The 25,085-nt window shown below is 52.3% G+C and overlaps 1 protein-coding gene across 1 annotated transcript; it reads right to left on the reverse strand.

The window, feature by feature from the left end:
- Positions 1 to 1,063: 1,063 nt before the first annotated feature.
- TMEM37 (transmembrane protein 37) lies at positions 1,064 to 11,897 on the reverse strand. The gene is made up of 2 exons (XM_068246329.1): positions 11,760 to 11,897; positions 1,064 to 5,059 (listed from the first exon to the last, which is right to left on the reverse strand). Exons 1-2 carry the CDS (start codon positions 11,778 to 11,780, stop codon positions 4,529 to 4,531), a joined length of 552 nt encoding a protein of 183 aa, XP_068102430.1. The 5' UTR covers positions 11,781 to 11,897; the 3' UTR covers positions 1,064 to 4,528.
- Between the last annotated feature and the right edge of the window lie 13,188 nt (positions 11,898 to 25,085).

The raw sequence follows: 25,085 nt of genomic DNA on the forward strand, positions 1-25,085 counted from the left end.
GGGGAAGCACAGATTTTGCTAGCGTTTTGCTCTGGCGGTTTTTGGCGATTAACGGCAAAAAATCACTATTCACACCTGTCGATTTCTTTAGCGATCATATTTTGCGCTTCTATAGCGCTGAAACGCGATCGTGGGAAAATCGCCTGAAAATGGTGCAGGCTACGCGTTTACGTTTAGCGTTTTTGGGCGATATGCGCAAATCGCACAAATGAGAACGGGCCCATAGACTTTTATTACCCTAGCGATTTGAAAAGCGCTAGCGTTTGAACGTTTTGCCGAAATCGCCGGCAAAACGCTCAAGTATGAATGGGTTCTAAATCTCCCTGGCGGTATGATTATTTCCAGGTTTTAGGGTATTTTCTGACTGTTTCAGACCCTAAAACCAGGGGAAAAATCATGATGCCAGAAAGCCAGCAGCAGCCCCTGCACTAACTCACCTCCCTGGGCTCCAGTGCTGCAATTTTCTCTCCGTTCTGATGGCGATCTCACCAGAGTGATTCAGAGCCTCTGTGGAGAGAAAGTAGAATGGGTGCCTGCATCTGGATCCCCCTGGAGGTGAGTTAAAACGCCCGCTGCGCTCCATTGCTCTGCAATGAGCTATCAGCGGCTAGCGTAAGCTTAGCTCGGGGTTACCGCCAAGGAGGTTAATACTTAAAGTGAATGGAAACTGAAAAAAAAAGATACTTACCTATGGAGAGGGAAGGCTTCCTATAGAGCCTCCCCATTCCTCTCACGATCCGCCGATCGGTCAAATACAGTGGTGGGCCGAAATTTCGCATCATAATTGCAATGCGAAATTTCTGGGAAAATCGTAAATCATTTTGCATGTAAAAGTAATATTTCATAATTTTGCGTAATTTTTTAATGAGGAAGAAGACAGCTAGAAATGGAGAATGTCATTAAACAAAAATGACATAGTAACCCAGTGGGTGACTCGGCCCAGCAATTAGCGCAATTATCACTTTTGGGTGGAGTGACCCTTAATATCACTTTTGTGTTCATGGCTGGATTGCATCATGGGTAGTCTACAAGCAGCAAATGACAGACTTCTAACCACAGGCCAGACATTTATAGAGCGTTTTATTGTCCTTAATCTGGAAAAGTCCAAAAGACACAAATAATTCTGCTACTGAACGTCACTTCTCCTTTAAACACACCCTAATATTATCCCTCCCCCTTTTATCCAGCCAATCATACAGTGCAACATGTCTTCTGTCCTCAGTAACTCGTTACAGCCATCAGCAGCCAATGGGGTGAGTCACACAATGGGCGGGTCCACTGTGCTGATATCCAATGAAAGCCACCATGTCTGCCCCCCAGGACAACCATGGGAAGGGCTTCCGGTGCAGGCGTTGTCAGAATTCTGGCACAGGAAGTACTTGAATTGATTGTCAAAAAATTTGCATACGCGTACGCGTTTTTGCGTTCACGACCGCATTTATGTGATTGCAATGTGAGAATGCATAGAAAAGAGGCGTTTTTTGGTGTGTCTTATAAGGCGAAAAATGGTGCATGGTCCAGGCTTACACAGAATTCTGCCAGAGAAAGTGCTTCTGGTGCCGGCTTCATCAGAATTTGGGTACAGGAAGTAGTTCTGGTGATGGTTTCAGCAGAATTCTGGCACAGAAAGCACTTCCAGCACAAATTTTTATTCATGGACTCTGGCTTATCTCTTTGTTCAGAGAATATGAAACAAGATAGGGGAAGTATAGGTTTATTGACAAGCATTTGAGGGTCGGGGTCAGGGAACAGGATAGGGGAAGGGTAGATTTATTGACAAGACTTTAAGGTTCAGGTTAGGGAACAGGATAGGGGAAGGGTAGATATATCGGTAAGACTGATGGTCGGGGTTAGGGAACAGGATAGGGGAAGGGTAGATATATCGGTAAGACTGATGGTCGGGGTTAGGGAACAGGATAGGGGAAGGGTAGATATATCGGTAAGACTGATGGTCGGGGTTATGGAACAGGGTAGGGGAAGGGTAGATTTATCGGTAAGACTTTGAGGGTCGGGGTCAGGGAACAGGATAGGGGAAGGGTAGATTTATTGACAAGACTTTAAGGTTCAGGTTAGGGAACAGGATAGGGGAAGGGTAGATATATCGGTAAGACTGATGGTCGGGGTTAGGGAACAGGATAGGGGAAGGGTAGATATATCGGTAAGACTGATGGTCGGGGTTAGGGAACAGGATAGGGGAAGGGTAGATATATCGGTAAGACTGATGGTCGGGGTTATGGAACAGGGTAGGGGAAGGGTAGATTTATCGGTAAGACTTTGAGGGTCGGGGTTAGGGAACAGGGTAGGGGAAGGGTAGATATATTGGCAAGACTTTGAGGGTCGGGGTAAGGGAACAGGATAGGGGAAGGGTAGGCTTATTGGGAAGACTTTGAGGGTCGGGGTTAGTGAACAGGATAGAGGAAGGGTAGATTTATTGACAAGACTTTAAGGTTCAGGTTAGGGAACAGGATAGGGGAAGGGTATATATATCGGCAAGACTTTAAGGGTCAGGGTTATGGAACAGGATAGGGGAAGGGTAGATGTATTGGTAAGACTTTGAGGGTTGGGGTTAGGGAACAGGATAGGGGAAGGGTAGATTTATCGGTAAGACTGATGGTCGGGGTTAGGGAACAGGATAGGGGAAGGGTAGATATATTGGCAAGACTTTGAGGGTCGGGGTTAGGGAACAGGATAGGGGAAAGGTAGATTTATCGGCAAGACTTTGAGGGTCGGGGTTAGGGAAAAGGATAGGGGAAGGGTAGATTTATCGGCAAGACTTTGAGGGTCGGGGTTAGGGAACAGGATAGGGGAAGGGTAGATTTATCGGCAAGATTTTGAGGGTCGGGGTTAGGGAAAAGGATAGGGGAAGGGTAGATTTATCGGCAAGACTTTGAGGGTCGGGGTTAGGGAACAGGATAGGGGAAGGGTAGATTTATCAGCAAGACTTTGAGGGTCGGGGTCAGGGAAAAGGATAGGGGAAGGGTAGATATATTGGCAAGACTTTGAGGGTCGGGGTTAGGGAACAGGATAGGGGAAAGGTAGATTTATCGGCAAGACTTTGAGGGTTGGGTTTAGGGAATATGATAGGGGAAGGGTAGAGATATTGGCAAGACTTTGAGGGTCGGGGTTAGGGAAAAGGATAGGGCAAGGGTAGATTTATCAGCCAGACTTTGAGGGTCGGGGTTAGGGAACAGGATAGGGGAAGGGTAGATTTATCAGCAAGACTTTGAGGGTCGGGGTCAGGGAAAAGGATAGGGGAAGGGTAGATTTATCGGCAAGACTTTGAGGGTTGGGTTTAGGGAATATGATAGAGGAAGGGTAGATTTATCGGCAAGACTTTGAGGGTCGGGGTTAGGGAACAGGATAGGGGAAGGGTAGATTTATCAGCAAGACTTTGAGGGTCGGGGTTAGGGAACAGGATAGGGGAAGGGTAGAGATATCGGCAAGACTTTGAGGGTCGGGGTTAGGGAAAAGGATAGGGGAAGGGTAGATTTATTGGCAAGACTTTGAGGGTCGGGTTAGGGAACAGGATCGGGGAAGGGTAGATTTATCAGCAAGACTTTGAGGGTCGGAGTTAGGGAATATGATAGGGGAAGGGTAGATTTATCGGCAAGACTTTGAGGGTTGGGTTTAGGGAATATGATAGGGGAAGGGTAGATTTATCGGCAAGACTTTGAGGGTCGGGGTTAGGGAACAGGATAGGGGAAGGGTAGATTTATCGGCAAGACTTTGAGGGTCAGGGTTAGGGAACAGGATAGGGGAAGGGTAGAGATATTGGCAAGACTTTGAGGGTCGGGGTTAGGGAACAGGATAGGGGAAGGGTAGATTTATCAGCAAGACTTTGAGGGTCGGGGTTAGGGAATATGATAGGGGAAGGGTAGATTTATCGGCAAGACTTTGAGGGTCGGGGTTAGGGAACAGGATAGGGGAAGGGTAGATTTATCGGCAAGACTTTGAGGGTTGGGGTTAGGGAACAGGATAGGGGAAAGGTAGATTTATCGGTAAGACTTTGAGGGTCGGGGTTACGGAACAGGATAGGGGAAAGGTAGATTTATCGTAAGACTTTGAGGGTCGGGGTTAGGGAACACGTTGGACGAAGGATCCATGTCTGAGAGGAATGTTTCCCTCCATTCCTTAAAGCAGGTTTTCCTGCATGTCTGACCAGGGTTTACCCTTCATTTCCAATAATTGTCTTGAAAAATAAATGAAAAGGGTCTGGAAAGCTGTTTTTTTTTTCATTTTTAATCAACCAATAAATGTCATCGGGGTTTTGCTTTAACTTATAGTTAAGCGGTTATAACACTCGTGTCTCGGTATTCATAGTATTCAGGCTAACACATGCCTTGTCCAGTCTTTTCCTCAGTGCAATACAGAGATCTCCTGGATGCTCTCTCAGCCACCCTCAGACGTGGTGTGCCGCTAGTCACACGTGTCCTGCCTGGAGAGAGGAGGGGCACCAGCAGAGGAGACGCTGGAGAACAACCGTCTCCGGCCACAGATCTCCATAAACACCACAATGCAGTGGCCAAGTTCACATCACCAAGTGATTCAAATAAAGTCCACTTACTCCATTCAGGAAGAAGAGGAAAGTGGCCAGGAACTGGCACCAGAAGGTCAACGTGAAGGTGCTATAGACTATGAAGTCTTTCAGAAGGATGACATAGGTCAGGGTCCCCACAGAGGACATGAAGAAAGCCACGAGCAGCATCACTGAACCCACCTTCCACCTCTTCATGGGTTTTCCATCATCACACAGCTGAGACACCATCAACAGTTCCAGCCCAAATATCGCCATGACCACCCCCAAGGACACAGCACTGCGGACCACCACCATGCATCGGCTCAGCTGGACCATCTCCTCACTGCACGGTGGGTTCCTGCTAGCTCTACATGTGTCCCACACGGCAAACAATGGCTGTCCAGGGGCCAAGAGCCAGTTCCCATCGCAGATGGAGATGGAGGAGAGGACAACGGCTGTCCCAGTACTCAGTGTTATCATAACTCGCAGGAACATCTCGAAGAACCTCCAGGAATGCATCTGAGACCTCATCATCTTTCGCAGCTGCAAGAAAAACATGGTGAATATTACCAGGAGGCTTTAACACACTGTTGGACAGGTGTGACATCACACAATAATAGGACAGGCTATAGGTAGCCAGGAATAGGTGCCCCCAGTATAGGTAGCCAGGTGTAGGTGCCCCCAGTATAGGTAGCCAGGTGTAGGTGCCCCCAGTATAGGTAGCCAGCTATAGGTGGACCCAGTATAGGTAGCCAGGTGTAGGTGCCCCCAGTATAGGTAGCCAGCTATAGGTGCCCCCAGTATAGGAATCTAGGCATAGGTGCCCCCGGTATAGGTAACCAGGTATAGGTGCCCTAGTATATGTAGCCAGTTATATATGCCCTCATGATAGGAAGCTAGGCATAGGCTCCTCCAGTATAGGTAGCCAGGTATAGGTGCCTCTAGTTTAGGTAGCCAGGAATAGGTGCCCCCAGTATAAGTACCCAGGTATAGGTGCCCCCAGTATAGGTAGCCAGGCATAGATGCCCCTGGTATAGGTGCCTCCAGTATAGGTAGTCAGGTATAGGTACCCCTAGTAAAGTTAGCCTGGTATAGATGCCCCCAGTATAGGTAGCCAGGAATAGGTACCTCCAGTGTAGGTAGCCAGGAATAGGTGCCCCCAGTATAGGTAGCCAGGAATAGGTGCCCCCAGTATAGGTAGCCAGGTGTAGGTTCCCTCAGTATAGGTAGCCAGGTATAGGTGCCCCCAGTATAGGTAGCCAGGTATAGGTGCCTCAGTATAGATAGCCAGGGATAGGTTCCTCAGTATAGATAGCCAGGGATAGGTGCCTCAGTATAGATAGCCAGGGATAGGTTCCTCAGTATAGATAGCCAGGGATAGGTGCCTCAGTATAGATAGTCAGGGATAGGTGCCTCAGGATAGGTAGACAGGAATAGGTGCCTTCAGTATAGGTAGCCAGGTATAGGTGCCCCCAGTAAAGGTATTCAGGTATAGGTACCCCTAGTAAAGTTAGCCTGGTATAGATGCCCCCAGTATAGGTAGCCAGGAATAGGTGCCCCCAGTATAGGTAGCCAGGAATAGGTGCCCCCAGTATAGGTAGCCAGGAATAGGTGCCTTCAGTATAGGTAGCCAGGAATAGATGCCCCCAGTGTAGGTAGTCAGGTATAGGTGCCCGCAGTATAGGTAGCCAGGAATAGATACCCCAGTATAGGTACCAAGGTATAGGTGCCCCCAGTATAGGTAGCCAGGAATAGATACCCCGGTATAGGTAGCCAGGTATAGGTGCACCAGTATATGCAGACAGATATAGGTGCCTCCAGTACAGGTAGGCTGGTATAGGTGCCCTCAGTATAGGTAGCCAGGTATAGGTGCCTCCAGTATAGGTAGCCAGGTATAGGTACCCCCAGTATAAGTAGACAGGCATAGGTGCCCCCAGTATAGGTAGCAAGGTATAGGGGCCCCCAGTATAGGTATCCAGGTATAGGTGCCTCCAGTATAGGTAGCCAGGTATAGGTACCCCCAGTATAAGTAGACAGGCATAGGTGCCCCCAGTATAGGTAGCCGAGAATAGGTAGGCAGGTGGATGGGGAGGTCGCAGCAGTGGGCACATGAACAGCAGCCAAGGGGATGATCAGATACTCACATTGCCGGGACCCATCGTCTCTAGTACTACTTACTTCTTCCTGTCCTGCAAGTACTACGGCGCTGGATCCCGGCAATGTGAGTATCTGATTACCCCCTTGGCTGCTGTTCCTGCAGCCGTCTCTGCGCCACCCCCTCCCCCCCCGCATGAAAATCGGTAACAGAGGATTGTGCACGGTATGATTACCATGCACAATCAAACTGTGGTATACCGCTACAACGGTTTACCGTGGCAACCCTAGACAGGTGTGACATGACACAACGATGAAAGGGGGAGGCGCCCTCAACAATGTGTGATAAATGCTTAAAAACAGTTTAGGCAAGAAAGCCTTACCCCTAGTCTGCCAGCGAACAGTACCTGGTGGATAACAACCGTTCACCGTCTGATTGCAAATTTTCAAAGTAAAACGTTTGCTTTCACATTTGCCATTGAAGTCAAGGCCGCCAATTTTAGCGGTTAATAGCAACCCCCCCCCCTGTACATGCTAGAATCAATTCAAAAAGACCTTGTGGTTTCTGAGAAAATCGATTATGAATAATTCAAAGAAGAAGAAATGCCGCTTTAACGGTGATCTTCCCCACCTCCGATGCATCAGGAGGAGGTGGAGCCGACGACGCCCTGGGGGAGGGGTCTTGGTAGTATCTGGGAGTCCCTTTTAGGCATTTGTGCCATGTGTTGCCACTGACGGCAGATGATGTCATTGTAAATAACATTGTAAATTGATATAGTGTCTGTCGTCCTCAGCCTCTTTAACCCCTTGTCACCCATACCAGCTGGGATAGCCAGAATGTGGAACCCCCCAGGCCACCCCAGAGCAATGCCTTTCTGAATTCTGCTGCACAATGTCATTTTGCTGACTTTCAAAAACGTATTTTCTTTGAAGTATTCAAAATCGATTTTCTCAATAACTACAAGGTCTTTTAAAAAAAACAGAGAAAGAAAAAAAAAAAACGTCCTCTTGTACCCACTGTTCCCCTTAAAGGATACCAGATCTGACATGTGACATGATGAGATAGACATGTGTATGTACAGCGCCTAGCACACAAATAACTGTTGTGTTCCTTTTATTCTTTCTCTGCCTGAAAGAGTTAAATATCAGGTATGTAAGTGGCTGACTCAGTCCTGACTCAGACAGGAAGTGACTACAGTGTGACCCTCACTGATAAGAAATTCCAACTATAAAGCCCGATCTACACGATACGATTCTTTGTACGATTCAATTACGATTGTATTTACGATCCGATTAAATCCGACATGCTCGATCTTGATTCGATTCTATTCAATTCGATTAGCCATTGCAAAACAATGGCAAATCGAATTGAATCGAATCCCGATTGGACATGTCGGATTTAATTGGATCGTAAATACAATCGTAATCGAATCGTTCAAAGAATTGTATCGTGTAGACGATTCTATTACGATTCTATTTACGATCAGATTAAATCCGACATGTCCGATCGGGATTTGATTCGATTCAGTTCATTTTGCCATTGTTTTGCAATGGTAAATCGAATTGGATCAAATTGAATCCCGATCGGACATGTCGGATTTAATCGAATCGTATAAAGAATCGTATCGTGTAGATTGGGCTCTCACTTTCCTAGCATAAAATGGCTTCTGAGAGCAAGAAAGGGGTAAAAAGAGGAATTTCTTATCAGTGGGGGTCACACTGTAGTCACTTCCTGTCTGAGTCAGGACTGAGTCAGCCACTTACATACCTGATATTTAACTCTTTCAGGCAGAGAAAGAAAAAAAGGAACACAGCATAGTTATTTGTGTGCTAGGCGCTGTACATACACATGTCTATCTCATCATGTCACACGTCACCTCGGGTATCCATTAAAGCAAACATGAAGCGAAAGGGAAAAAAATGATATAATGAACTGTATGTGTAGTACGGATAAGGAATAGAATGTTATTAGCAAAGAAAATAGTCCCTTATTTTTAGTTTCAGTTATATAGCATTATATATAACATTGCATCATTCTGTCATGCATTTGCAGTTTAGAAACCACACTCTGTATTCTAAGCTGTAAAACAGAGCAGAGCTAATGATCCTTTTAACTTTCCTGCAGTAAAACCTTATCTCAAACTGTCTTGGTTTAAAGGGATACTGTAGGGGGGGGGGGTCGGGGGAAAATGAGCTGAACTTACCCGGGGCTTCTAATGGTCCCCCGCAGACATCCTGTGTTGGCACAGCCACTCCCCAATGCTCCGGCCCCGCCTCCGGTTCACTTCTGGAATTTCTGACTTTAAAGTCAGAAAACCCCTGCGCCTGCGTTGCCGTGTCCTCGATCCCGCTGATGTCACCAGGAGTGTACTGCGCAGACACAGACCATACTGGGCCTGTGCAGTACGCTCCTGGTGACATCAGTGGGTGTGAGGACACGGCAACGCAGGCGCAGTGGTTTTCTGACTTTAAAGTCTGAAATTCCAGAAGTGAACCGGAGGCGGGGCCGGAGCATCGGTGAGTGGCTGCGCCAACACAGGATGTCTGCGGGGGACCATTAGAAGCCCCGGGTAAGTTCAGCTCATTTTCCCCCGACCCCCCTACAGTGTTCCTTTAAGTGCTTCAGAAAACAGGACTGAATTAGACCAAGTTGGTTCCAATAACTCAGAGAAGCTGTTTTGCATAGACTAAAGCGTCTTAACTCTTCCTGTACTGGAAACAATTTGAGACTCTTTTCTTCGCTACTCATGTTCTGTTTGTTATCTGTACTGCGCATACAATTCACGGGCCCGTATGCAAAACTTTTTCTCCGAAATGTTCTCCTAGGAGATAATTTTTTTATCTTTGATTTAGATTAACTTTTCAGGACTTTACAATGGAAAAAGTAGGTGACAAAGAACTATCAGGCCTCTCGCACGCTACATGCGATCCCGATTATTTATACCATCCGATTTTTTATTCCAATTAAAAAACGTACTGCATGCTGCTACGGAACAGAACGAAACGGAATAAAAAATTCGATCGTATAAAAAAATGGGAATGGCGTGTCGTCGTGTGCGAGAGATCTCAGAATGATTTCAGTATTTTTTTGTTTGCTGTTTTTTTTAGGAGGCATTTTATTAACAAGTTTGAAATGATCACCTAGGAGAAAGCGCACCTTGTTATTGCGTTGCATTGTAACGCTGCGGTGTGACTTTATCCTCCCATTACAACGCAACGTCCCAGTGTGAATGAGGCCTGAGACACTGTTTTATTAACCCTAAACACTCTATCCAGTGTTTTTGAATAATCTATTTTTGTATCTGATATCGGTTCTTGTCTTGGGGTAAGTTTTTCTTGCCTTCTAAACTGTTTTTAATCCTTCTATACACCCTTTGGGGCGTCTCTCTCTCAGTATTACACCTCCGTGGGGGTTGGCTTTTAGTTTGGGAAATTGTTTCTACATTTTCTCATCTGCTATCCCTTTTTTGTAGTGTGACCCGAGCACATGGAATAATGTCGTCTCTCTCTTGGTGGTCTGTGCCACCTCCTCCGTGGGACAATCCGTGGATGCTGCTCTACAGCCCAGTGGTGTCAGTTCTCACCATGTTATCTCCCTCTGGAAGAATGACAGGTACTGCAGACCCCATCGTCACACAGCGATGGGACAGTGACATCACTGGGGATGGGTGTGACATCACACAAGAGATGATGACACATTACAGGGGACAGATGATGTCACATCACAGAGGACAGGAGTGACATGACAAGGGATGTGTGTGACATCACACAGAGACGATGTCACATGACAGGGGATGGGTGTGACATCACATGCCCTCTCTGACATGTGGGACGTGCAGTTCCAGAGTTCACCATCACACTAGATAAGATTTTGCAGCCCTATTGCTCCATGTGTGACCTTTACCCAGCAGCTCAGATCTCCCTGTGCTACCTGGCCTCATAAATACCTGTTTATTATAAGCCATAAACCAAGAGGCGACGCCCTGATCTGCTGTAAGGTCACCCGGGGTCACCAACTGCCCCCCCTCTCTCCCCCCGGGGCCACCAACTGCCCCCCCTCTCCCCGGGTCACCAACTGCCCCCCCTCCCCTGACTGCCCCCCCCCCTCTCCCCCGGGTCACCAACCACAAACACCCACCCACCATGGTCACTAAAGCCTGCAGTCCATTATATATAAGGGTAACCCTCCTCCCAGCAGCAGAGGAGGCAGATCTCCTACACTGAGCTGTATATACAGTGCAATCCCTTTATAGGAAACGCCAAAGGACCAGGAAATATAGTATCCTGTAGATTGTGAGCTCACAAGGGCAGAGCTCTCTCTCCCTTTGTGTATTTGTAGCAAGTCTGTATTTTGTATATTGGTGTATATCATTTTCGGTATTATTATGTATCCCATGTCTGTTTCTTTGTACAGCGCCATGGAATATGTTGGTGCTTTATAAATCAATAATAATAAATTAATGATAACCAGTAAAAAAAAATGATTTCCCCACATCTTGCTGGGGGTGGCTGCAGTACCGCAGGATGAGCACCAGAGGGCGGCCGTCTTCCTCCACAGTTATCAACTAGCGATGCAGTACCGCAGGATGAACACCAGAGGGCGCCAGATCCAAAAAAGTTTGTTTTCATCAAAACAACTTTTCCAACAGCAAAAAAGACTAGGACACTAAAGACCCCCAAATATCTGGAATAGTGATAGCAGGTGCTGGAGGGGCTGTCATACCACCTGCATATAGCCCCCCCCCCCCCCCCCTCCACACACACCCTCTACTCATTATATGCAATCATCTGACTTATTGTTTATAATGAGGCAACAACTAGCCAACTGCCCCCCCATGTGCCCCCCCAACACTTTTACCCACACAACACAGGCACCCCCCCCCCCCCCCCCAACACACACACATTATATGCAATCTCACTTATCGTGTATAATGAAGAAACTACCTTCTCCCACCTTACTATAAGACTATCAGCTCACTGCCCCCCACCTATTACTACCCATCCCCCACACAGCACAGATTCCCCCCCCCCCCTCCCCTCACCCTGCAACTGCCTGACAAAACTTTCCTCCAACTTTGTAGAAACATTTGTAGCCAGCCGCCCCCTCCCCCTCTCTGTGCCCCTCTGCCCCCCTCCCCCACACACCTACCTGCACTGTGATGGCTCCCATGCCTGCTGGACACTAGTCACCCCCAGCCTGGAGGAACTGAGGAGCCCAGAGAGAGAGAGACAACTGCCACTGACTGACTGACTGTCACCTCCTGACTGCAGCTGCCTGATTCAGCACTTCTGCCAAAGCAGAGATACAGAGGGAGGGGCCCAGTGTAATACTAATGTTATCACACTGCAACAGGGAGAGGGGGAGGGGACTGCAATATTATGTATTTATATAGCACTGACATCTCCTGCAGCACATTACAGAGTACATAGTCATGTCACTGCCTGTCCTCACAGGAGCTCACACTCTAATCCTACCAGAGTCATAATCTAATGTTCTACCATATTATTATTATTATTATGTGTTTATATAGCACTGACATCTCCTGCAGCACATTACAGTGTACATAGTCATGTCACTGACTGTCCTCAGAGGAGCTCACACTCTAATCCTACCATAGTCATAGTCTAATGTCCTACCATATTATTATTATGTATTTATATAGCACTGACATCTCATGCAGCACATTACAGAGTACATAGTCATGTCACTGACTGTCCTCAGAGGAGCCCACAATCTAATCCTACCATAGTCATAGTGTAATGTCCTCCCATATTATTATTATGTATTTATATAGCACTGGCATCTTCTGCAGCACATTACAGAGTACATAGTCATGTCACTGCCTGTCCTCACAGGAGCTCACACTCTAATCCTACCAGAGTCATAATCTAATGTTCTACCATATTATTATTATTATTATGTGTTTATATAGCACTGACATCTCCTGCAGCACATTACAGTGTACATAGTCATGTCACTGACTGTCCTCAGAGGAGCTCACACTCTAATCCTACCATAGTCATAGTCTAATGTCCTACCATATTATTATTATGTATTTATATAGCACTGACATCTCATGCAGCACATTACAGAGTACATAGTCATGTCACTGACTGTCCTCAGAGGAGCCCACAATCTAATCCTACCATAGTCATAGTGTAATGTCCTCCCATATTATTATTATGTATTTATATAGCACTGGCATCTTCTGCAGCACATTACAGAGTACATAGTCATGTCACTGCCTGTCCTCACAGGAGCTCACACTCTAATCCTACCAGAGTCATAATCTAATGTTCTACCATATTATTATTATTATTATGTGTTTATATAGCACTGACATCTCCTGCAGCACATTACAGTGTACATAGTCATGTCACTGACTGTCCTCAGAGGAGCTCACACTCTAATCCTACCATAGTCATAGTCTAATGTCCTACCATATTATTATTATGTATTTATATAGCACTGACATCTCATGCAGCACATTACAGAGTACATAGTCATGTCACTGACTGTCCTCAGAGGAGCTCACACTCTAATCCTACCATAGTCATAGTGTAATGTCCTACCATATTATTATTATGTATTTATATAGCACTGACATCTTCTGCAGCACATTATTGAGTACATAGTCATGTCACTGACTGTCCTCAGAGGAGCTCACAATATAATCCTACCATAGTCATAGTGTAATGTCCTACCATATTATTATTATGTATTTATATAGCACTGACATCTCCTGCAGCACATTACAGAGTACATAGTCATGTCACTGACTGTCCTCAGAGGAGCTCACACTCTAATCCTACCATAGTCATAGTGTAATGTCCTACCATATTATTATTATTGTGTATTTATATAGCACTGACATCTCCTGCAGCACATTACAGAGTACATAGTCATGTCACTGACTGTCCTCAGAGGAGCTCACACTCTAATCCTACTATAGTCATAGTCTAATGTCACTACCATATTATTATTATGTATTTATACAGCACTGACATCTTCTGCAGCACATTACAGAGTACATAGTCATGTCACTGACTGTCCTCAGAGGAGCTCACACTCTAATCCTACCATAGTCATAGTCTAATGTCCTACCATATTATTATTATGTATTTATATAGCAGTGACATCTTCTGCAGCACATTACAGAGTACACAGTCATGTCACTGACTGTCCTCAGAGAAGCTCACACTCTAATCCTACCATAGTCATAGTGTAATGTCCTACCATATTATTATTATGTATTTATATAGCACTGACATCTCCTGCAGCACATTACAGAGTACATAGTCATGTCACTGACTGTCCTCAGAGGAGCTCACACTCTAATCCTACCATAGTCATAGCCTAATGTCCTACCATATTATTATTATGTATTTATATAGCACTGACATCTTCTGCAGCACATTACAGAGTACATAGTCATGTCACTGACTGTCCTCAGAGGAGCTCTCACTCTAATCCTACCATAGTCATAGTGTAATGTCCTCCCATATTATTATTATGTATTTATATAGCACTGACATCTCCTGCAGCACATTACAGAGTACATAGTCATGTCACTGACTGTCCTCAGAGGAGCTCACACTCTAATCCTACCATAGTCATAGTCTAATGTCCTACCATATTATTATTATGTATTTATATAGCACTGACATCTTCTGCAGCACATTACAGAGTACACAGTCATGCCACTGACTGTCCTCAGAGGAGCTCACACTCTAATCCTACCATAGTCATAGTCTAATGTCCTACCATATTATTATTATGTATTTATATAGCCCTGACATCTCCTGCAGCACATTACAGAGTACATAGTCATGTCACTGACTGTCCTCAGAGGAGTTCACAATCTAATCCTACCATAGTCATAGCCTAATGTCCTACCATATTATTATTATGTATTTATATAGCACTGACATCTCCTGCAGCACATTACAGAGTACATAGTCATGTCACTGACTGTCCTCAGAGGAGCTCACACTCTAATCCTACCATAGTCATAGTCTAATGTCCTACCATATTATTATTATGTATTTATATAGCAGTGACATCTTCTGCAGCACATTACAGAGTACATAGTCATGTCACTGACTGTCCTCAGAGGAGCTCACACTCTAATCCTACCATAGTCATAGTCTAATGTCCTACCATATTATTATTATTATGTATTTATATAGCACTGACATCTTCTACAGCACATTACAGAGTACATAGTCCTGTCACTGACTGTCCTCAGAGGAGCTCACACTCTAATCCTACCATAGTCATACTCTAATGTCCTATCATATTATTATTATGTATTTATATAGCACTGACATCTTCTGCAGCACATTACAGAGTACATAGTCATGTCACTGACTGTCCTCAGAGGGGCTCACACTCTAATCCTACCATAGTCATAGTGTAATGTCCTACCATATTATTATGTATTTATATAGCACTGACATCTTCTGCAGCACAATACAGAGTACATAGTCATGTCACTGACTGTCCTCAGAGGGGCTCACACTCTAATCCTACCATAGTCGTAGTCTAATGTCCTACCATATTATTATTATGTATTTATATAGCACTGACATCTCATGCAGCACAATACAGAGTACATAGTCATGTCACTGACTGTCCTCAGAGGGGCTCACACTCTAATCCTACCATAGTCATAGTCTAATGTCCTACCATATTATTATTATGTATTTATATAGCACTGACATCTTCTGCAGCACTGTACAGAGTACATAGTCATGTCACTGACTGTCCTCAGAGGGGCTCACACTCTAATCCTACCATAGTCATAGTCTAATGTCCTACCATATTATTATTATGTATCGCTCCTCTCATCTCCCATAGTGGCTGCTGTGAGATGCCGCTGTGCTGTCTCCTGTTAGGGGGTCTCCTGCAGTGTTTGGGGCTGTGCTGTCTCCTGTTAGGGGGTCTCCTCCAGTGTTTGGGGCTGTGCTGTCTCCTGTTAGGGGGTCTCCTCCAGTGTTTGGGGCTGTGCTGTCTCCTGTTAGGGGGTCTCCTCCAGTGTTTGGGGCTGTGCTGTCTCCTGTTAGGCGGTCTCAGTGTCTCCTGCAGTGTTTGGGGCTGTGCTGTCTCCTGTTAGGTGGTCTCAGTGTCTCCTGCAGTGTTTGGGGCTGTGCTGTCTCCTGTTAGGGGGTCTCAGTGTCTCCTGCAGTGTTTGGGGCTGTGCTGTCTCCTGTTAGGCGGTCTCAGTGTCTCCTGCAGTGTTTGGGACTCACCTGTCTCTCCGGCTGCAGTTGGTTTGTGTTTCTGGAGAGAAATGCTTTCACTTTCATTTTGCTGGAGACATAATTCCCCTCTCTGGGAATTCCCAGCACTGATCTCAGCATGATGTGTTTATAGCTGATGAGCTAAACAGCTTGTGACAGGACAGGCAGCAACTTGTCCCAACAAAGGCCATGATAGGTAATAACACTTCTTCTATGTGTATACTTGCATAGCACTCCAAAGCACAAACCAAACCTGAAGCAAGAGTTATATGGAGGCCGACATATTTATTTCCTCTTAAAAATGCAGACTGCCTGGCTGTCCTGCTGCTCCTCTGCCTGTAATAAGTTTAGCCACAGCCCCTGAACACGCATGCAGATCAGGTGCTCTGACTGAAGTCAGACTGAATTAGCTGCATGCTTGTTTCAGGTGTGTGATTCAGACAGTACTGCAGCCAAAGAGATCAGCAGAGCTGCAAGGCAACTGGTATTGTTTAACAGGAAATAAATATGGCAGCCTCCATGTCCCTCTCATTTCAGGTGTCCTTTAAAGCAAATAGGAGCCTTTCCGGTGCTCTCACAGTCCCCTCGTCCAGCGCTGTCACCCCGGTGCTCTCACAGTCCCCTCGTCCAGCGCCGTCACCCCGGTGCTCTCACAGTCCCCTCGTCCAGCGCCGTCACCCCGGTGCTCTCACAGTCCCCTCGCCCAGCGCCGTCACCCCGGTGCTCTCACGGTCCCCTCGTCCAGCGCCGTCACCCCGGTGCTCTCACGGTCCCCTCGTCCAGCGCTGTTACCCCGGTGCTCTCACGGTCCCCTCGTCCAGCGCCGTCACCCCGGTGCTCTCACGGTCCCCTCGTCCAGCGCCGTCACCCCGGTGCTCTCACGGTCCCCTCGTCCAGCGCCGTCACCCCGGTGCTCTCACGGTCCCCTCGTCCAGCGCCGTCACCCCGGTGCTCTCACGGTCCCCTCGTCCAGCGCCGTCACCCCGGTGCTCTCACGGTCCCCTCGTCCAGCGCCGTCACCCCGGTGCTCTCACGGTCCCCTCGTCCAGCGCAGTCACTCCGGTGCTCTCACGGTCCCCTCGTCCAGCGCAGTCACTCCGGTGCTCTCACGGTCCCCTCGTCCAGCGCCGTCACCCCGGTGCTCTCACGGTCCCCTCGTCCAGCGCCGTCACCCCGGTGCTCTCACGGTCCCCTCGTCCAGCTCCGTCACCCCGGTGCTCTCACGGTCCCCTCGCCCAGCGCCGTCACCCCGGTGCTCTCACGGTCCCCTCGTCCAGCGCCGTCACCCCGGTGCTCTCACGGTCCCCTCGTCCAGCGCCGTCACCCCGGTGCTCTCACGGTCCCCTCGTCCAGCGCCGTCACCCCAAGGCTCTCACGGTCCCCTCGTCCAGCGCCGTCACCCCGGTGCTCTCACGGTCCCCTCGTCCAGCGCCGTCACCCCGGTGTTCTCACGGTCCCCTCGTCCAGCGCCGTCACCCCGGTGTTCTCACGGTCCCCTCGTCCGGCGCCGTCACCCCGGTGCTCTCACGGTCCCCTCGTCCGGCGCCGTCACCCCGGTGCTCTCACGGTCCCCTCGTCCGGCGCCGTCACCCCGGTGCTCTCACGGTCCCCTCGTCCGGCGCCGTCACCCCGGTGCTCTCACAGTCCCCTCGTCCGGCGCCGTCACCCCGGTGCTCTCACAGTCCCCTCGTCCGGCGCCGTCACCACGGTGCTCTCACAGTCCCCTCGTCCGGCGCCGTCACCACGGTGCTCTCACAGTCCCCTCGTCCGGCGCCGTCACCACGGTGCTCTCACAGTCCCCTCGTCCGGCGCCGTCACCCCGGTGCTCTCACGGTCCCCTCGTCCAGCGCCGTCACCCCGGTGCTCTCACGGTCCCCTCGTCCAGCGCCGTCACCCCGGTGCTCTCACGGTCCCCTCGTCCAGCGCCGTCACCCCGGTGCTCTCACGGTCCCCTCGTCCAGCGCTGTTACCCCGGTGCTCTCACGGTCCCCTCGTCCAGCGCCGTCACCCCGGTGCTCTCACGGTCCCCTCGTCCAGCGCCGTCACCCCGGTGCTCTCACGGTCCCCTCGTCCAGCGCCGTCACACCGGTGCTCTCACGGTCCCCTCGTCCAGCGCCGTCACACCGGTGCTCTCACGGTCCCCTCGTCCAGCGCCGTCACCCCGGTGCTCTCACGGTCCCCTCGTCCAGCGCCGTCACCCCGGTGCTCTCACGGTCCTCGCGTCCAGCGCCGTCACCCCGGTGCTCTCACGGTCCCCGCGTCCAGCGCCGTCACCCCGGTGCTCTGACGGTCCCCTCGTCCAGCACCGTCACCCCGGTGCTCTCACGGTCCCCTCGTCCGGCGCCGTCACCCCGGTGCTCTCACGGTCCCCTCGTCCGGCGCCGTCACCCCGGTGCTCTCACAGTCCCCTCGTCCAGCGCCGTCACCCCGGTGCTCTCACGGTCCCCTCGTCCAGCGCCGTCACCCCGGTGCTCTCACGGTCCCCTCGTCCAGCGCCGTCACCCCGGTGCTCTCACGGTCCCCTCGTCCAGCGCCGTCACCCCGGTGCTCTCACGGTCCCCTCGTCCAGCGCAGTCACTCCGGTGCTCTCACGGTCCCCTCGTCCAGCGCAGTCACTCCGGTGCTCTCACGGTCCCCTCGTCCAGCGCCGTCACCCCGGTGCTCTCACGGTCCCCTCGTCCAGCGCCGTCACCCCGGTGCTCTCACGGTCCCCTCGTCCAGCTCCGTCACCCCGGTGCTCTCACGGTCCCCTCGCCCAGCGCCGTCACCCCGGTGCTCTCACGGTCCCCTCGTCCAGCGCCGTCACCCCGGTGCTCTCACGGTCCCCTCGTCCAGCGCCGTCACCCCGGTGCTCTCACGGTCCCCTCGTCCAGCGCCGTCACCCCAAGGCTCTCACGGTCCCCTCGTCCAGCGCCGTCACCCCGGTGCTCTCACGGTCCCCTCGTCCAGCGCCGTCACCCCGGTGTTCTCACGGTCCCCTCGTCCAGCGCCGTCACCCCGGTGTTCTCACGGTCCCCTCGTCCGGCGCCGTCACCCCGGTGCTCTCACGGTCCCCTCGTCCGGCGCCGTCACCCCGGTGCTCTCACGGTCCCCTCGTCCGGCGCCGTCACCCCGGTGCTCTCACGGTCCCCTCGTCCGGCGCCGTCACCCCGGTGCTCTCACAGTCCCCTCGTCCGGCGCCGTCACCCCGGTGCTCTCACAGTCCCCTCGTCCGGCGCCGTCACCACGGTGCTCTCACAGTCCCCTCGTCCGGCGCCGTCACCACGGTGCTCTCACGGTCCCCTCGTCCGGCGCCGTCACCACGGTGCTCTCACGGTCCCCTCGTCCGGCGCCGTCACCCCGGTGCTCTCACGGTCCCCTCGTCCAGCGCCGTCACCCCGGTGCTCTCACGGTCCCCTCGTCCAGCGCCGTCACCCCGGTGCTCTCACGGTCCCCTCGTCCAGCGCCGTCACCCCGGTGCTCTCACGGTCCCCTCGTCCAGCGCTGTTACCCCGGTGCTCTCACGGTCCCCTCGTCCAGCGCCGTCACCCCGGTGCTCTCACGGTCCCCTCGTCCAGCGCCGTCACCCCGGTGCTCTCACGGTCCCCTCGTCCAGCGCCGTCACACCGGTGCTCTCACGGTCCCCTCGTCCAGCGCCGTCACACCGGTGCTCTCACGGTCCCCTCGTCCAGCGCCGTCACCCCGGTGCTCTCACGGTCCCCTCGTCCAGCGCCGTCACCCCGGTGCTCTCACGGTCCTCGCGTCCAGCGCCGTCACCCCGGTGCTCTCACGGTCCCCGCGTCCAGCGCCGTCACCCCGGTGCTCTGACGGTCCCCTCGTCCAGCGCCGTCACCCCGGTGCTCTCACGGTCCCCTCGTCCAGCGCCGTCACCCCGGTGCTCTCACGGTCCCCTCGTCCGGCGCCGTCACCCCGGTGCTCTCACAGTCCCCTCGTCCGGCGCCGTCACCCCGGTGCTCTCACAGTCCCCTCGTCCGGCGCCGTCACCACGGTGCTCTCACAGTCCCCTCATCCGGCGCCGTCACCACGGTGCTCTCACAGTCCACTCGTCCAGCGCCGTCACCCCGGTGCTCTCACAGTCCCCTCGTCCAGCGCCGTCACCCCGGTGCTCTCACGGTCCCCTCGTCCAGCGCCGTCACCCCGGTGCTCTCACGGTCCCCTCATCCAGCGCCGTCACCCCGGTGCTCTCACGGTCCCCTCGTCCAGCGCCGTCACCCCGGTGCTCTCACGGTCCCCTCGTCCAGCGCCGTCACCCCGGTGCTCTCACGGTTCCCTCGTCCAGCGCCGTCACCCCGGTGCTCTCACGGTTCCCTCGTCCAGCGCCGTTACCCCGGTGCTCTCACAGTCCCCTCGTCCAGCGCCGTCACCCCGGTGCTCTCACGGTTCCCTCGTCCAGCGCTGTTACCCCGGTGCTCTCACGGTCCCCTCGTCCAGCGCTGTTACCCCGGTGCTCTCACAGTCCCCTCGTCCAGCGCTGTTACCCCGGTGCTCTCACAGTCCCCTCGTCCAGCGCCGTCACCATGGTGCTCTCACAGTCCCCTCGTCCAGCGCCGTCACCCTGGTGCCCTCACAGTCCCCTCGTCCAGCGCTGTTACCCCGGTGCTCTCACAGTCCCCTCGTCCAGCGCTGTTACCCCAGTGCTCTCACAGTCCCCTCGTCCAGCGCTGTCCCCCCGGTGCTCTCACAGTCCCCTCGTCCAGCGCCGTCACCCCGGTGCTCTCACGGTCCCCTCGTCCAGCGCTGTTACCCCGGTGCTCTCACAGTCCCCTCGTCCAGCGCCGTCACCCCGGTGCTCTCACGGTTCCCTTGTCCAGCGCTGTTACCCCGGTGCTCTCACAGTCCCCTCGTCCAGCGCCGTCACCCCGGTGCTCTCACGGTTCCCTTGTCCAGCGCTGTTACCCCGGTGCTCTCACGGTCCCCTCGTCCAGCGCTGTTACCCTGGTGCTCTCACAGTCCCCTCGTCCAGCGCTGTTACCCCGGTGCTCTCACAGTCCCCTCGTCCAGCGCCGTCACCCTGGTGCCCTCACAGTCCCCTCGTCCAGCGCTGTTACCCCGGTGCTCTCACAGTCCCCTCGTCCAGCGCTGTCCCCCCGGTGCTCTCACAGTCCCCTCGTCCAGCGCTGTCCCCCCGGTGCTCTCACAGTCCCCTCGTCCAGCGCTGTCACCCCGGTGCTCTCACAGTCCCCTCGTCCAGCGCTGTCACCCCGGTGCTCTTACAGTCCCCTCGTCCAGCGCTGTCACCCCGGTACTCTCACAGTCCCCTCGTCCAGCGCTGTCACCCCGGTACTCTCACAGTCCCCTTGTCCAGCGCTGTTACCCCGGTGCTCTCACAGTCCCCTTGTCCAGCGCTGTCACCTCGGTGCTCTCACGGTCCCCTCGTCCAGCGCTGTTACCCCGGTGCTCTCACAGTCCCCTCGTCCAGCGCTGTTACCCCGGTGCTCTCACAGTCCCCTCGTCCAGCGCTGTTACCCTGGTGCTCTCACAGTCCCCTCGTCCAGCGCTGTCACCCCGGTACTCTCACAGTCCCCTAGTCCAGCGCTGTCACCCCGGTGCTCTCACAGTCCCCTCGTCCAGCGCTGTCACCCCGGTGCTCTCACAGTCCCCTCGTCCAGCGCTGTCACCCCGGTGCTCTCACAGTCCCCTCGTCCAGCGCCGTCACCCCGGTGCTCTCACAGTCCCCTCGTCCAGCGCCGTCACCCCGGTGCTCTCACAGTCCCCTCGTCCAGCGCAGTCACTCCGGTGCTCTCACAGTCCCCTCGTCCAGCGCCGTCACCCCGGTGCTCTCACAGTCCCCTCGTCCAGCGCAGTCACTCCGGTGCTCTCACAGTCCCCTCGTCCAGCGCTGTCACCCCGGTGCTCTCACAGTCCCCTCGTCCAGCGCAGTCACTCCGGTGCTCTCACAGTCCCCTCGTCCAGCGCTGTCACCCCGGTGCTCTCACAGTCCCCTCGTCCAGCGCTGTCACCCCGGTGCTCTCACAGTCCCCTCGTCCAGCGCTGTTACCCCGGTGCTCTCACAGTCCCCTCGTCCAGCGCTGTCACCCCGGTGCTCTCACAGTCCCCTCGTCCAGCGCCGTTACCCCGGTGCTCTCACAGTCCCCTCGTCCAGCGCCGTCACCCCGGTTCTCTCACAGTCCCCTCGTCCAGCGCTGTCACTCCGGTGCTCTCACAGTCCCCTCGTCCAGCGCCGTCACCCCGGTGCTCTCACAGTCCCCTCGTCCAGCGCAGTCACCCCGGTGCTCTCACAGTCCCCTCGTCCAGCGCTGTCACTCCGGTTCTCTCACAGTTCCCTCGTCCAGCGCTGTCACTCCGGTGCTCTCACAGTCACCTCGTCCAGCGCAGTGACCCCGGTGCTCTCACAGTCCCCTCATCCAGCGCTGTCACCCCGGTACTCTCACAGTCCCCTTGTCCAGCGCTGTTACCCCGGTGCTCTCACAGTCCCCTCGTCCAGCGCCGTCACCCCGGTGCTCTTACAGTCCCCTCGTCCAGCGCCGTCACCCCGGTGCTCTCACAGTCCCCTCGTCCAGCGCCGTCACCCCGGTGCTCTCACAGTCCCCTCGTCCAGCGCAGTCACCCCGGTGCTCTCACAGTCCCCTCGTCCAGCGCTGTCACTCCGGTTCTCTCACAGTTCCCTCGTCCAGCGCTGTCACTCCGGTGCTCTCACAGTCACCTCGTCCAGCGCAGTGACCCCGGTGCTCTCACAGTCCCCTCATCCAGCGCTGTCACCCCGGTACTCTCACAGTCCCCTTGTCCAGCGCTGTTACCCCGGTGCTCTCACAGTCCCCTCGTCCAGCGCCGTCACCCCGGTGCTCTTACAGTCCCCTCGTCCAGCGCCGTCACCCCGGTGCTCTCACAGTCCCCTCGTCCAGCACTGTTACCCCGGTGCTCTCACAGTCCCCTCGTCCAGCACTGTTACCCCGGTGCTCTCACAGTCCCCTCGTCCAGCGCCGTCACCCCGGTTCTCTCACAGTCCCCTCGTCCAGCGCTGTTACCCCGGTGCATATTTGCGACCAACTGGTGTTATACGTATTCTGGGATCACAAGTGCTGGTGAGTTACTACATTACCTATCGGAGAAGTGACTATCTTGGCTTTGGAATATAATACAATTATGAAACACCTCTCAAAGCACTTATATTCTTTCATATTCTGTATTCCCATTCACTGATCAGTGTACTAACAGGCGGCGATGAGAATGTGCACAGGAGCGCGCATGGTGGGTGGTACCGGCGAGGTACGTATATCTACGCCTCTGGGACTTTAGGTGAAGTCCTGCGGGGCGTGGATATACTGTCCCCGGGACGATAAGAAGCTCACATATACCCATTGCCTGGCAGTCCTGCTGTTGTATGGTCAGTCGTGTATAGATGCCCATAGATCAGACGATGGAATGGCAGATTGACCAAGAAACAGATATCGCTTTGATAAGAGAGAGATCTGTCAGCTGCCCATACACAGCAGAATGATTTTATATAGATTTCAGCATGAACTCTCTCAGGAACCAGCCCTGTGACGCCACCTCCGGCTGCTGACCCCCTAATGGAAAACGTGACCCCCCCACCTGTGCCGTATACTTTACCTGTTGGTGTGCGCCGCTGGCTCCGCCCGCTTGCCTCTGTCCATACACGCCCACCGTGCCCATGTTACGTGGGGCGGGTGTATGGACAGAGGGCGGGGCACATTTTACACTGGGGGGAGGGGGGACTCCGGAAATTTCCGTGCATTTGTCGCTCGTCCCGAAATTGCACGCCTTACCACTGCGCAACCACTTGAGTATGTCAGCCTTACATCTACCTGCAGCATGTCCAGTTGATACATGCAACCGATTTGTGCTCGAGATTGGCTGCATTGTCAATTGAGCATGCTCTTGGCAGCACATATTTTTATATCAGATCTGACTATAATAATTGAATCTGATGGTCGATCAGCCGCCAGTTGTACCGCCATCTCTGGTGACGCACCTGAAACAAGCATGCAGCACGTCTGTCACAGCCCCTGATCTGCTGCCTGCTGCTTCCAGGCAACCAGCATTGTTTATAAGGAAATAAATACGAAAGCCTCCAGATCCTGCTCACCTCACCTCGGATGATTCCCCTTGTTTCCCCCACTTCCTGTGGGAGGGGTCTGCAATGTCAGCAGAGAGAAGCTCATTTTTAAAACACAAATAGCGATTATTCATGACAAGCCTATCAGTTTTTCTAAAGTAGACCTGTGAGAAAGGAAAGTGCCCCTGGGGGGGGGGGGGGGGGGGGGCGCTACTCACCTCGGGAGGGGGGGGACACTTAGGGATTGTTCACATTAGGGGTGATTTCAATCTATATTTTGTTGCAGTAAAGCGATTACTGAACAGCTTCTGTAACAAAAACGCCTGGAAAACTGCTCTGATGTAGCCTTTTTCAGAGCTGTTTCCCACTTTCCTATACTATAACATTGAGGATGAATAGCCTCAGAAATCAGCAATAATGCTGCAGCCCCCCGAGTTTGCAGGTGGAGAAAAGCAAACTGCTGTGGTGTGCAGAAGCCCATTAACATACATTAGCCAAGCGGTGTTCAGCCTGAAAGGGTTTTTAAAAATGCTCAGAAACCCTCTTGGGGCGCACCAGCCCTTATTCTCTTTGCTCAATGACACATTCATTGAAGTATGCCAGAGCTAAAATCTATATGTAAAGATGAAATCCAGCACCATCTGATAATTGCTCTTTCACTTTAATAACAGAGTAACCAATCAGCTCAGGGTGACCCAAACTACTAGGAATGTATAGGGGGATAAAAGGAACCAAAAAGCCCTCCTACTAAAAAAGCAAAGCTTGGTGTAATTGCATTCTTAAAACAGAAGGAAATTTGCAATAATTCAGTTATAAATGACGTCAGCGCGCCGGCGTGGGACGCAGAAGTTCCGGGCCTTGGAGCGCAGAAGAGCCCGACCTGGCAGCCGGCCTGGCCAGGTCGGGTCGGCCACCGGGAGCCTGCGGAGCGGCGGCGAGGGCACCTCCTGCCTGCCACGGGCTGGAGGAAGCCCCAGGTAAGTGGAAATTGATTTTTATTTTTTACCCACCCTCCCTGAACCTTTCCTTTAAAACAGAAAGAAATATGCAATAATTCAGTTATAAATGAACATTTGTGGTTACCCACAATGCACTACTAAATATGCAAATTATCCCTTTTCGCCCTTGTTAAAGTGAATGTTTACCAATTTAAAAAAGTCAGATACTCACCTAAGGAGAGGAAACGCTCGGTCC

Source organism: Hyperolius riggenbachi, chromosome 7 (genome assembly GCF_040937935.1).
Source record: "Hyperolius riggenbachi isolate aHypRig1 chromosome 7, aHypRig1.pri, whole genome shotgun sequence".
Classification (NCBI taxonomy): Eukaryota; Metazoa; Chordata; class Amphibia; order Anura; family Hyperoliidae; genus Hyperolius; species Hyperolius riggenbachi.